Source organism: Cygnus olor, chromosome 2, assembly GCF_009769625.2.
Source record: "Cygnus olor isolate bCygOlo1 chromosome 2, bCygOlo1.pri.v2, whole genome shotgun sequence".
Taxonomy (NCBI): Eukaryota; Metazoa; Chordata; class Aves; order Anseriformes; family Anatidae; genus Cygnus; species Cygnus olor.
In genome coordinates this window covers 141,433,285-141,447,113 of record NC_049170.1, presented here as the reverse complement: position 1 = coordinate 141,447,113, position 13,829 = coordinate 141,433,285, and the positions used below count along the sequence as shown (strand labels likewise).

The 13,829-nt window shown below is 34.5% G+C and overlaps 1 protein-coding gene across 9 annotated transcripts in view; it reads right to left on the bottom strand.

The window, feature by feature from the left end:
• The window catches only part of OXR1 (oxidation resistance 1), a 270,297-nt gene that overhangs the window by 26,471 nt on the left and 229,997 nt on the right, over window positions 1–13,829 (bottom strand). For all 9 annotated transcript variants that reach the window (XM_040546719.1, XM_040546713.1, XM_040546714.1 and 6 more), the window contains 2 exons: window positions 11,058–11,226; window positions 7,978–8,140 (listed from right to left, as the gene is read on the bottom strand). In XM_040546719.1, the coding sequence (XP_040402653.1) occupies window positions 7,978–8,140; window positions 11,058–11,226 (332 nt within the window). The remainder of the gene's footprint in view (window positions 1–7,977; window positions 8,141–11,057; window positions 11,227–13,829) is intronic.

Genomic DNA, 13,829 nt, shown 5'->3' with positions numbered 1-13,829 from the left:
AACTCCCAAGCTGGCAGCTGCCCTGTAGCTGGGAGTATCTGTTGGAGGGGGAAGGCAGGTCAGGATAGCATCATCATCGTGAAATAGTATATTAGTAAGAGTGACCAAAGCTTTCTCTTGTGATTGATCTCCACCCAGCCCCTTAACACTTTTTCCAGACTGGTAGAAGATGAATTTCTGTTAGACGAAAAAAAAAAAACATCCAGGGATCTCAGCCCCGGGAGCATCTCCTAATTAAAGACAAAAATAAACTGCCCTTTCATTCTTTTCTGCGTTTGTGGGTTATACTGCTGATCTGATAAATTGCATCAGAAACTCATCTCATTGCTAGTTAATACATTCCTTCCCATAGTAGTTCATAATTAATAAGATTCCAGAGAGAAGGAATATCAACTCAGACCTAATGTAACTGCAGAACAGCAGCACACATTTAAGAGCAGGTCTATTTGCTACCTAGACAACAGAACAAAACAAAGTGCATCTAATTACACTGAATATTAATCTTGTTATTGTCATTGTTAGTTTGTAACTAAGCCAAACATCTCTATACAATCAATGTTCAAGGCAGAAGCAAATAGGCCTTTCACCAATTGTTATACACAATGCTGGTTTTCCTAATAAACCGATCTGTCCTAAATTAAAAAGTAACAGAAAAATGTGAGTGCAAACCAACACGATTTATGAAATGCTCTATTTTCACTCCAAATCAGTTTATAACTTTAAATGTGATATGGCAAAGGTATCAGTTTGCAAGATCTCATAACCTAGAAACAGGATAACAACTACGGCAACTCCTTATGAACTTGAGTAGGAAAAAAAAACAGGATACAGGGTGTGAAACATCGTTGCAGTCTGGCTAGATGGCGTCATTCTGTTTCTCCCTGTAGCTAACACAACCTCTTAATACCAAAGAGACGGAAAAGTTGCAATGTTGAATTTTACAATCCCTATATTTAATATGCACACATTTTTTAATCAATATTACATTAGTAAAAAGACTCCTCTTAAGTGAAGAAGGTTAGTCCAGAGAGATACTGGGGAGTGTTTTTTTGGGAAGGAATTGCTTGTTTTAGCGCTTCCTGTTAATTTCCACAGTATGCAGCTTTGTAGGTGACCATGTTTCATGATGAAAAGCCCCACGTGTGTTACCCTGAAGACAAGATAAACATCCCCAAGCAATTCCTGGGAAGATTATATGAGGCATACCTATGAAATAAGATTGTTTCTAGAATTTAATACTTTAATTCCAGAAGCAATCCTGAAAATTGAGCAAAACATATAAATCACAGGAACCAGACTGGATGACTTTAAGTGCCTCAGTGCAATTCACAAGTCATTTGCATTTCTGACTGACAAGATGAAAGCTTGTTTTTATGATGTTGTATTGCCTTGTCTGGGAACAAACAAACAAAAATCAATAAACAATGACATTAATTTCACTTTCAGTGACATATCTACTTATATATATATATGTATATATATTAAAGAGATGGGGTTGCTACTTACTAACATCAAACAGGTGCATTTCAATGATTACAGTTTTTATGCACAAGTTTTCAAGAACTTCAGAATTACAAAGGCACCTAACTCAGTTGCTCGATCTTTTGCAGAGATTCTGCTAGGTGAAAGAAAGGCAGTTTACAATTTTCATAATAGAAGACATACAGAATATAGCTGAATTAAGAGGTCTGACTTATCTTCTTTAATAGGAGGTAGGCAAGTCCTATTTTGTACAAAAAAAAGCCTCTCAGATGACTGCAGAAACTGTCCTGAGTTCAGAAACAATGAAGTTAGTGCCATCAAAAAAATAAGGCAGGTATTGGTAAATACCTAAGTAAAATAACTACTTCTGTTCTAGAACAAGCAGATCTTTGTAAAAAGTTATGGCAACAAAGGTGTTTCAGTGCATGAACTAACAGGTAAAGCTGATGTGGGATTATGGTTAACTGAGGTCTGATTCTTCTCCCTTTCTGCCTACACAAAACACACTGAACAATACAATAGCCAGCTTCAGTGGTATCCAGCACAACAAGGAATGGCACAGCTTCTTAGCTGGCTGGTAGTGTTTTCTTAAGAAAGGAAGTCTAATTTAAAGAAGTTATCCTTTGTTTCCTTTCAACAGCTTAGGAAAAAATACGAAGGCATTTCCCCATACAAAGTTTTCCTCTGGATTTCCAGAGGCACTCTGAAAGCCAAAGTCACAAACTCACAAGATTTTCAGTTGTATGATTCTGCTTCACTTCTCAGAAAAGAGGCTATCCTAGTAGTTCTCTCTCTTAGATACATGAAATAACTATCAGTTATAATTCCACACTAACGATTCCACCTACTGAAGGACAGTTTTATGTACTGAATCACATCCAAATTTTCCCTTACAAATCATAAAGGGTTTCAGAATAGGTTAGAGAATATAAATTGCAAGGAAAAAAAATGTCCTAAGCATGAAGTTGAGATTTGTATAATATTTATTCAAGCTAATCGCAAAAGCAAGAACGAGAGCTACTTGTCCTTAGGAAAGGCATCACATTATGTTCATGGCCACCAGTCTCTTCAATCACAAAAAAAAAAAAAATTAACACTTTTAGTATTGCATAACTGCAGAAGTTCATAAGAATCTCATTGTCCAGACCAAGAGCAAAGCCTATTAAGTATGCTTTCTAGTGACACATGCATAGTGACATACCCGTAATTTCCAAACAGACAACACATAACATAAATCACACTATGAGAGTGTATTGTGTATAGTAGTTAGATGACTAAGAGACAGCATTTCAAGAAACATTGCGAAAATATTCCTATTTTGAGGACTGTTAGTGGCAGGCATCATATGATCACATTTCAAAATGTAAGACACAGCAAGCAGCTACTTCGCTCAAAATATAGGGCAGGGAGCTGAAACAAATTTATAGGAAAAATACTATTAAGTATACAAAAATTTAAGGCCTATTTAAAGAAAGAGCAGTGCAAGAGAAACTGAAAGAGAAAGATTCATTTTAGTATAGAAGTGTTATAGGGTACAGTCCAGATACAATAGAAAGCTTAAGCATCTGCATCCAATATCCCAAACCTGAAAATACTTTACTGAAAATACTGAAAATCTATTGTCTGACCCAGAGACAATCACTGTTTGTGACCATCATACTTCTACAAAAACACAAACAGAATTTCTGAGCACTCCATTTAAAGGTAACGATTGTGAAAAGCAGGACTAGAACACATTCCAAAAAAAAAAAAATCAGGAAACTGGGAAAACTGGCTGCAAACATCTATCAACTCATGCTTCACTTTGAAAGCTGACATCTAGACAGCTTCAAATCAGACTGGCTTTCTGTATTTTCCAAACATCTGAGACGTAGTTTCCAACTACCATAAGAACAGCTTGCAGCTTCTTTGACAATGAGCTTCCTGTTTTCAGGATTCTTATGGATGAGTATTTAGATTTATATAGATCTGAAGCACGACTATCTTGTATAATAGCAATTAATGACATCTGATGACAGGGGGAAATAAGTCGAAGGAAATCAATACTTTATCCAATTCAGTGTTCTAGTATAGAGTAATTCTTCTGTTTACTTAATGGATCTAAGATTTAAGTAGGAACCAGTTTCCTTAAGTGATTTCTTCACAACTGCCTAAAATGAAGTGTCTTCAACGTCTCAGAAATATTCAGCTGTGTCCACATTGAGTAGTTATATTTTGCGTCTGTACTCTGGTTGATGACCAGAGATCTGATTTTTCAGTGTAAATTTTGTATTTCCAATATTGCATGGTGATAAAGACACTTAATTATAGTACCTCACATAGATACTGTTCCAGAATCAAATCTAGAAACCTCTGAAGAGATAAATTAGTCTTTCAGTTAGGTATAAAAAAAAGGTACAACAATTGTATAGTAAAAACTACACATAGGAAAGCACAAATAACATAATTTCTCCCTAATGCACCCTTTCTTACTCAAATAATCATTTCCATCGTTTCCCTTCCAATGCCCTCCTCCTTGCTTTATGCTCTTAGAGCATAGGGATTTTCTTTTTATCTAGCAATACCAGAAGCATAAAAACCTTTTCTTGAAAGTTAGCTTCAGTTGACCATTCTCTCAAAATATGATTCATTGATCCCCTAAAGGTCTCAGCAGATGGGGCCTTACTTGTGCCCAACTTTCAAAGAAAAATATTTGAGTTTATCAGCAACTTTCACAAGCAGCATCTTCACATGCACACAAGTTCAGTGGAATGTAAGCACTCCAACTCTGTACTAGAACCCTAACATGGCTAAAAATATTTTACACGCATACTTGTTTTCTTTTTCTTCCAGTCAACTTCAAACTGCTGCCTGCCATTTCGTATAGGAAAGGCAGTAAAAACAAACCTGTCAAGATTTTAAAATCCATGCAGGGTAATCGATAGTAGAACTGGAGTTTCTGGGATACAAGAATCAGATTGCCAAATCAGAAAAGTTACAGAAATCTTCAAGAAAACTTACAGATATGATGTATAGGAGGTAATGTGCATCTTAAAACAACTTGAGCAAAGATTATATGACCAAATATAGATTGTAACATACACTCTGGTCTTTTTCTTTTTCTTTAAAAATGAATTGTATACACAATGGAAAAACATTTATCCTTTACAGTGAATGTCAACAACACATCTTTCAGGAAGACAAGCTCTCATGCAGCCATATGAAACTATTAGCAGTTATTTTTTTTAATAGAAATAACAAAGTAGTTGCACTACTTGAAAACTCATTTCTGAGCCAGGCTTTGGAGACTGAAGATTTCAAACAATTTTTCCTCTCCACTCCTCTCAAGATTCTTCAAGCTTAAGACCAGTCCTATCAGTAGCACTTGAGGATCCATCCTTGCGCAGGTACTATGCCCTTACCAACACCAGGTGACATTCCTTAACATTTTCAGCACTAATTGGCACAAAAATGATGTTAACGCATCAGCAAGTAAGAGCAAGTACCTTAATTCATTACTACTTCATTAATTCCTATACATATTTATATTTGTCCTGCTTAGCTGCCAGCCAGGATAAACCACAACAACATTATATAAAACTTAAAAAGGAAACAAAAAAATAGACCATTAAGTACTGATCGAAGTTGCTTCTGAGTTGCAGCTCAACAGAAACGCTCAGCTTGCTTTCAAAGCTGGTCACGTTTAGACGCAAGAACAGAATGTATTTTGGAGAAAGCCTTTGTTTATCAACAGACAGTCTTCCAAATGGTAACAATTCTTTGTGCTAACAGAGAGAAAGAACCACTGGCACTTGAATCCAAACACACTAAACAAAAAATAAAAAATACTGCCATGATAAATACAGCCTTAAATCTCTATGGCTCAGTACAGATAGCATCCCCCCCCAAAAAAAACAAAACAAAACAAAAAAAAACACCCTCTTCCTTGATGCATATACACATTCACTTGAATACAAGAAAGTTAAAAAAGAGACTTGAGGTAAATGGATGGGGATAACACCATCAAGAACCCAACAGCATAATTTCTGAATTTCTGTTCTTTTGAATACTTCATGCAATGTAGTATTTGATAAGAACACGTTTTATCTGATGGCAGGAGTCTTGATTATCTTGCCGCTAGATCAGAGATTGTACCTACTAAATTACTTCAGGGAAAAGTCTGATACGAAAAGCTATGTACAGATAGAGGAAAGCACGTTTCTACATTATTTTTTTATGGTATCGGTCTTTGCTTTCACTTGATCCTTTTCTTCCCATAATTCTTTTTCTAAAGAAATCACAGTACTTCCTTAAAGTCTCTTGATAAAAAGCCGCGGCTGAATGTGTGAATATAGGACTATCAAGCATAGAAGCAAAAGCTGATGACCATCTCAGTGCACAACACCTGGGTTAACAATTACTACTTTTCCCTGCTTCTCTCGTCTTATCATATTGGACAGCAACAGCAGAAAGGACGTATACTTTTTGGAAAAGCAAGTTATTCCACCAGCTTCCTCTTCTAGTAAATCAAGAGTTCCTTGCCATACATGTGTACATCAAGATTTTGTTTTTCATTTCTGTTCCACCCTGAGTTTTCCCATCATTATGTTCTGAACAATTTTTCATCCAATTATCCTCCAAAACTTGCAGTAATATCAAAAAGCTTCAGTGATACTGTTTACCTGCTATTTTGCATGAAACCTGGATGAAGAGCTGACAGTAAAAGCTTGCTGGGTTAAAGGAAGTGCATTGACTGAAAACAATGAAATTCAATGGGAATAATGGGCATGACAACAGCTACAATTCTGTGTCCGCTGACATTTTCTAGCACGTGTTAACAACCACTGTTGTTAACTCTGTTTAACTCTGATACTGTCAAGCATTTCTGATTAGGAAAGTTAATTTTTAAACAGCTTTCAGATTTGTGCTGTAAATTGAGTTAAGAGAAGTCTTACTACGCAAATTAAAATGCCCAGAAGATGACACAAGCATATTTTTTGTATGTGCACAACTTTGCTTAATGTAAAAGTTAGGACGATGTATAACGTCATTAAAAAATTCTGGATTAGATTATGAAAACCAAACTTAAGATAATTTCATGCAATGCAGATGGAAATAACTATTTTTGAAATGTCTTCTACAACTGTTTCCAGCTAAATCTAAATAAAGGCTCAAAGAATTATTTCCATTTTTTTTATAGCAAATAACTAACACATTCAGGAAAAGGACTGCCGCTGCTATCTTCAGAAATAACTCCTAAAAAGTTTCATCCTGAAAAAATCATTGCGCTACTTCCTGTGAAAATGGTTCTCTACAAATGGGTAAAACAAAGTAACTGAAGAGTTCACTGAAAGACATATGTTGTGCCTTAAACCATAAAATTGATCGCTTGTCAGTCTGTTTTCTGTGCTCCAAAACGCAAGGTTTTAAGATATCAAAAGCCTTTGCACAAGAGACAATACCAAAATAAGTTAGTGGTGTCAATGCTTGAGCAATATACACACTGAAAATCTTAAGATTCAGAAGACATGCATGATATTAATTTAAGTATATCAGCACACAATTATTTAGCTGCAGAGGTAGTGTTCTTTAGAACTAGCCTAATACTTCAGCTAAGTAAGTGACAAGCTTGAAAACAGAATTCTTAGCCCCAAAAGTTTAAATTTTAGCAGAAGAAAACTAAGGTTATTGCATTTTTTTTTCTTTAATCTTTCATACTATACAAAAATCTTTCAGGGAAAACAAATACAGACTTCCTCAATTTTAGCATACTCCACCAAAGATAAAAATAAAAATCAAGTCAGATACTGCAATTGCTGTCCTGAGATTCTAGTTAAACAGTGCTGATGGGATACTTTTACAATATATGACAAGGATCAAATTTGACTGACACTTGAATGCACAAGACTACAAGGTTTTAACTGTATGCACACTAAAAAACAAAACCACAGACATGTAAAGATGTGTCCATAGAAACACAGTGGACACAGATTCACATGAGAGTAAAGTGTTCATCATAAAAAGTAAAAAGATAGTTTCAGTTGCAGTGTATTACTAAAATCCATGCAACAACAAACTTATGTACGAAAATATTATAATTGAGAAGTTATTTATAGGATTATTAAAAAAACTATTTCATTAATAGATTATTTTTCCTTCTTTTTTTTTCTCATCCCTGTTTTGAGACTTACCAATGAATATTCAACATTATAGACACAGGCATGATAGAAAATCAGAGTTTCTTGACTGAAAATTGTCTGCTTCAAAGTTAAGCTTCTCTGCTTTACTCATATTCAAGTCGAGTTTTAACTTACAATTTGCTCCAAACAAAATGAACTTCTAATTGTGAAATGTTGCCTGAACTGAGGTTAGAGCAAAGCATCAGGATGCCATAAATTAAGCAACCATGATTATAGTAAGAAGACCAAACTTTGTTCTTCTTATTGAGAAAATATTTAGCACTAGTCTTAATAATATTCCTATGAAAATATTAAGAGTGACACCGTTCTTCCTTACCTCCCACTCTTTAGCAGCATCTTCAGTAGTAGATTCTTCACTAGTTTCAGGCTCTTCCTTCTTTTTTACCACTATAAATCCAGGCTCTCGAAGAGACTCCCCAGTATCCTCTGCATATAGCTCTGGACTCCACTGGATAAAGAAGACATACAAGTGATCTGTCCTAGAGAAGTGAAGTAATGATACAGAGAAGAGAAAACATGGTAAACATTTGGGCCATATCAAATAACTATGAAATACCTGAGGTTAAAATAAAAATACTTAAAATTTCACATTTTATTAGATATTAGAAATACATTTGAAAAAAGCTAGCCATTATAATAGTGTGGGGGGCTTTGCTTTTTATTTTAATTATATGAAGCTCACACTGGAGGAAAAAGAAAAACTGGCAAATGACTAACTGTGTTCTCATATAAGAGCATAGACCTTCCATCCATTACCATCCAACTGGAAACAGAGTATTCCAACGGAAATAACTTCCAAACTAAAGCTTTAAGATTTTTTTTAATTATTTTAAAAGTACATGAAATATAAACACAAACAGGATTTTAAAAGAAGTATGTCTATTTACTCTACCCTTGAAGAAGAGCTTAAGACTCCCAGAAATGTAACCAAAGTCATATAGACTGAGAATCTGTGAGAATATGTGAGAAAGTAAGGCTGACAATGTGCATATACATAACTAGATGAAGCTACACACTACCTGATCTGTAGTACTGCAGCAAATACCCAACATTTAAGTTACCTGCCACAAATGGTACGGTTTTCCAGTTTGGAAAAACAAATGCCCAAATTCCCAAAACAAAGTTCTTTACAACCCTAAGAGGTGTCAGTCTACATTGCTTAATTATTTCCCAAATGGACATAGACAGAGCATTTAAAAAAAGAACTACTGGATTTGTTGCACTTATCTCATCATGAAAGAGACAGATCTAGAGCTAAGTGACTAGTGACATAAAATTCTAGAGTTTGGATATTCCCATGTCTCTCTTCAGAGATATTTGTTACAGTTAGTCTGCACACTGGATTAGCACAAAGATAAGTATTTGGACTTTTTCCCCCCTCCTTTCTTACTAAATACCTATAAAACTGAAAACTGGAAGAATAGCAAGAGATACATGGCAGCAAAGCCTCAAAAAATGCAGCTATAATTTGCCTGTGCATCTGTCTAAAAGGATGTAGCATGGGTATGTACTAAAAGCCTCTGAACACGGTCAGTTATTCAAAGTCAGCTCTCTTGTTAAAACTAAGGTTTCCAGGTAACACTGATAAAAGGAAAGAGACAAATTGTTCTCTGACAGTAAAAGAGAAAACATTTCAGATGCATAAGGCTTAATAAGTTCTATGACAAAATCAGAAAGAGAAGCTTCAGATTCCTCATGCACTGATGTATCCATTTCAAAAGTCCTACAAGAAGCAGGAAAAATAAAAAATGAAAACAAAGACTTCTGCTATTAAAACAGCTTTAAATTAACAGTTACAGCAGTTAAAAAAAAAAAAGTAAAAAAAAAATATATATCTTTAAGAAATTCCAGGACATTCCTTCCCTGATAGACTTACTTGAGATTACGAACAGTGAAATAGAAAAGTAGTTATCTCGCAATCCTGCATTCTTTATCACTAGGTTTCTTTCACCTATCTTGACACTAAATATTTTGACCTATGCAGAGTAGCACTACGCAAGTTAAACACGATTAAGAAAAAAAACACCCACCACATGCAACCTTTTAGTGTACATTGTACACACTGGATGGATAAAATATACATCACTGACGTGCCATGCAGTTAGAGAGAGGAACCATGTATGTGTGGAGTCATTACAAAGGAGATCAGAGACTGTGAGCTCAGAACTACTACTTCTGAAATAAGTGATAAACTCTGCTTTCTGCTTAAGGTAAGTACTTGCACTGTTACATTAGAAAATAAACCGAAGATACATTTTTACCAGCTCTCAAGAAATGGAAAAAATCTATACCACTTGAGGGTAGTGAGGGTGATTTTAAAACCAGATTACTGATATGCTATCATAGACTCAGTTCTCTCTGCTGAAAAACTCAAGTATTTTGACATCATTTGAGTGTGTTACACGTCTCCATTCACAGTGGACATGAAGAAAGACTACTGCCTTTCTCGTTGCAGCCAGCTTTTAAGTATGAAATGATTTTTGTGTTTGTAATCAATCTTTTCTCCTTTAGATTAAAGAACCCCACTTACTTCTAATTTTCCTTATATGTTACACTTTCTAGGCATTAATTAGTCTTGCTGCTTTCCTCTGGACTCTCTCCAATTGATCGATATCTGTCCTCAACTGCAGTGCCCCAACTGGACATTCTATGTCATTCAGCTCAAAAGAAAAGATGGAAAAGTAACTTCATCATTGTGTGTAGGTATTTATACAAGATGACATCTGATAATTGCTTTTTGTTTGGGTTGCTTTTTAGTTTGTTTTTAATCTTTTCTGTCATAATAAACTCCAACACCTTAGGAAAAAAATCACATTTTCAAGTTGAAAATAAGTCACAGTTTACTAGTAGCAAAGATCATTTAAGAAATGCAAGACCGTACTAGCGAGCGTGGACATCTCATGTCACTGCAACTAATTTTGACATTTTTTCCAGTAGATATGTTTAAGTTGCTTCCTGGAAAATATTTTTTGTTCCATAAAGATAAAACAGAATTACCCCAGCTAGTTCTTTTTAACTCAAAGCTCTAGAGAGAAATATTTTTCCAAGCAATGGGAAGCACAAATAATGGCAATTAAAAAAAAAAAAAAAAAAAAAAAAAAAAAAAACCTTCCCTACAGAACTCACTTCCTTCATCAGACCCCATTTACTTGAATCTTTGATTATTTACTTGCTACAAAAGCCCGAATAATGAGAGACTATTGACTGAACCTGCAAGTAACTCAGTAAAACTTCAATATGGTAATGAGGTATTCAGGCGTTAAATACAAGCCAATCATCAGTATCCTGGGCTGTATTTCTTTATAGACAGACATCAAAAGATTTTGAATGGGGTAGGGAGAAACCTAAAAAACACAAAGGAAACTTTCCTTTTTTCTTCCAGTCTACCTTTCTTACCTTTCTTGTGGAACAGCAAACCAGTACTCGTGTTTTTTATCTCTCTGAGCATACTGTTGCATTGATGCACTTGCTTGTGAAACAAATGTTTTTCTCATAGGTTTTCCAACCTTGAGAAGTAAAAACTTGTGAGATCGATGTCTTCGTTTTTCTTTCATATGGGAAGAACCTATTAGTAAAGAAAAATAAGCTATCCACAACATACAATAGGATTTAACAGAATGATTGACCACTTTTGTAATAGGAAATAACTAGATAGAATGTATAAGTGGGTAACATAAGGTCAGTTAAACACATAAAAAAGGTTGTGCTAAGTTATATCATTAGCAGAATTAACTTAATATTCAAATATGTTGTGCTAAAAATTTCTGCTTCCAACCCCAGTTCACATTATAGTAATCCTTCAGCCATGCTTGAAAGGCTTTCAGAAGATATTCTCAATGCGTATCCCTCAACGTTGATTCAGACACCACACTTAAAAAGCCTCCACACAATGTAAAATACACCTAAATAAGTACTTCACATATGTAAAAGCTGCTCAGTAATTACTTTTCCTTTAAAGAAGAAAATTTCCAGTACTGCTAACAGACAACTAAGATAAGTTTTAATTTGTTAGTTATTTCAAACACTTCAAAGGTATGAACACCACGATAAAGTATACCAGATGTTGCAGTATAGGGCTTTTCCTGCCAGTGCTACATTTAATTGAACAAGCAAAATTAAATGATTACCCTCAAGGTCTGGATTGTCAAGTCAGCACAGGGTTAAGGAAGAAGCCTTCTCAGAATTATTTCTTTGCCAGATTAATTGCTCAAATCCTAGAACATGAGCTACAGCCACAAGAGACTTTTTAAAGCAGGAAGGAAAATGCAAGTTTTCAGAGTTCTGATGGTCACAAAGGATTTAGCCTGTCTCTGGTGTTAAAGGTACGTACAGACATGTTTCAGCTTTCTAGGAGACTCATCTGTTGGTTACAGCTGAAGTTCACCATCAGTGTGACCATGCAGATTACTCATACAATGAGAACAGATATCATCTTTTTCATCTATTAATATCTCTACTGTATGCTTTGAGTCTAGTTTTCAACACAAAGTTTAGAATTGTATTGTGCCATAAAAGAATGTTTTTTTTGTTTTTTTTTTTTCCAGTAAGTATCTAAATGCGTACTTAGGTTACAGTTATATTTTAGAATTATACCTGCAGTATATGGTATGGTAGAAAAGTTGTAGTACATGTGATCCAGAAATATTTTATAAGCCTATAAACTGTAAGATAAATTGTCAGATTTAAAAAAGACAACAAACAAAACCCCACTGTTTCATAGGACTGGCATGTGAACTTTCTGGCAGCTTAAGAGAAGAAACTCAAAATAATCTGACATTTGTATCTTGTTCCTTTAGAAGTTTTAAACTGCTGCATCTGATCTAGAGCCCTAAGATTTGGGGCTAGTCCCAAATCTTATATATTATATAAACATATATGTATAGTCCCTTAGAATATTAGAAAAATCAGTAAGATTTAAATTCATCTAGCAGAGAGAAACAAAATAATCTATCTCTACACGAAAATGTCAAAAGGACTATTTGCAATTCTCCTTTTTTTGTGTGTGTGTATTCTCATTTTTTTTATTTAATACAAAAATAAATAAATAGAATCAGAAAAATAAGATTCTAGTAGTGGTTATCGGCTCTTATGCTTTGTTTCCTTTCTACCAATATCCAGCTAAGTGGCAAACAGACACTTCTAATGAATACAATAGACAGGACATAAAAGGTTTTATAGCATCTCAGTCTTCCAATGACATGTGATCTATTCCTAATAGACCTGTCTTAAATGTAGTCTTTGGTGATCTTCAGGAGTCAAAGAATAGATCTATGCTTTTACATTGACTCTATTTAAATTTGCCTATAGATGAAGCCAGTATATGTTTCATTAAATCTATCTAGACTGAAATATTCATGAATGCAAATAAAATCAGCAAAATTTGGTAATACAACTCAAATGCTAGTAAGAAATGTACTGTTGTAAGTGAAGCCATTAGCACAAGTCTCCAAAAAGCAAGCTTCTAGCTTGTATCCCTCTGAGTGAGGCACTGATTATATATATGTGTACTCTGTGACTGTACATTTCATCTTGCATGGAGAAAGCTTAGTATTACTAAATGAGAATCTTTAAGGAAACAAGAAAAACTTAAGTATCCAATACAGCTGAATTACAGGTAACATTCAACAGCTACAGTGGCAGAGAATACTTGTGCTTGCGTTATTATTATTCTTTTAAAGTCATGAAGAGCAACTAATGTCAACTGACATCTTTGCCAGAGGATTGTCTTAAATATTTAAGATGTAAAAGCCAAACTTCTCACAGAATGATGCAACTATTAGCCTGTTCTAAATTTTGAAATTCAGCTACTTCCTTAACTGGAGAAGAAAGAAAAAAATCTGAATCATTTCAGAACCTCAAATGTAACAACTTCTGCTAAAGAATGTATTTTTATTCAATACAACCTCAGCTTCTAGTTACTAAAAGAAAACAGTGCAACCATCAAATGCATTTCAAATATATTCTATTAGTATGTGACAGGCATTAAAGTTAGGTTTTCTTCATAGCCCCCTCCAAATATTGCACAATTAAAATGCCTTGTTTATCTCCATTAGTAAGATGGTAGTGTATCAGAAAGTGACCTAACAAGTTTTTGAAAAGCAAGACGAAATACACACAGAAACATCTAAGCTATTTAAATAAGACATTTTTTTAAATACATGAATTGAA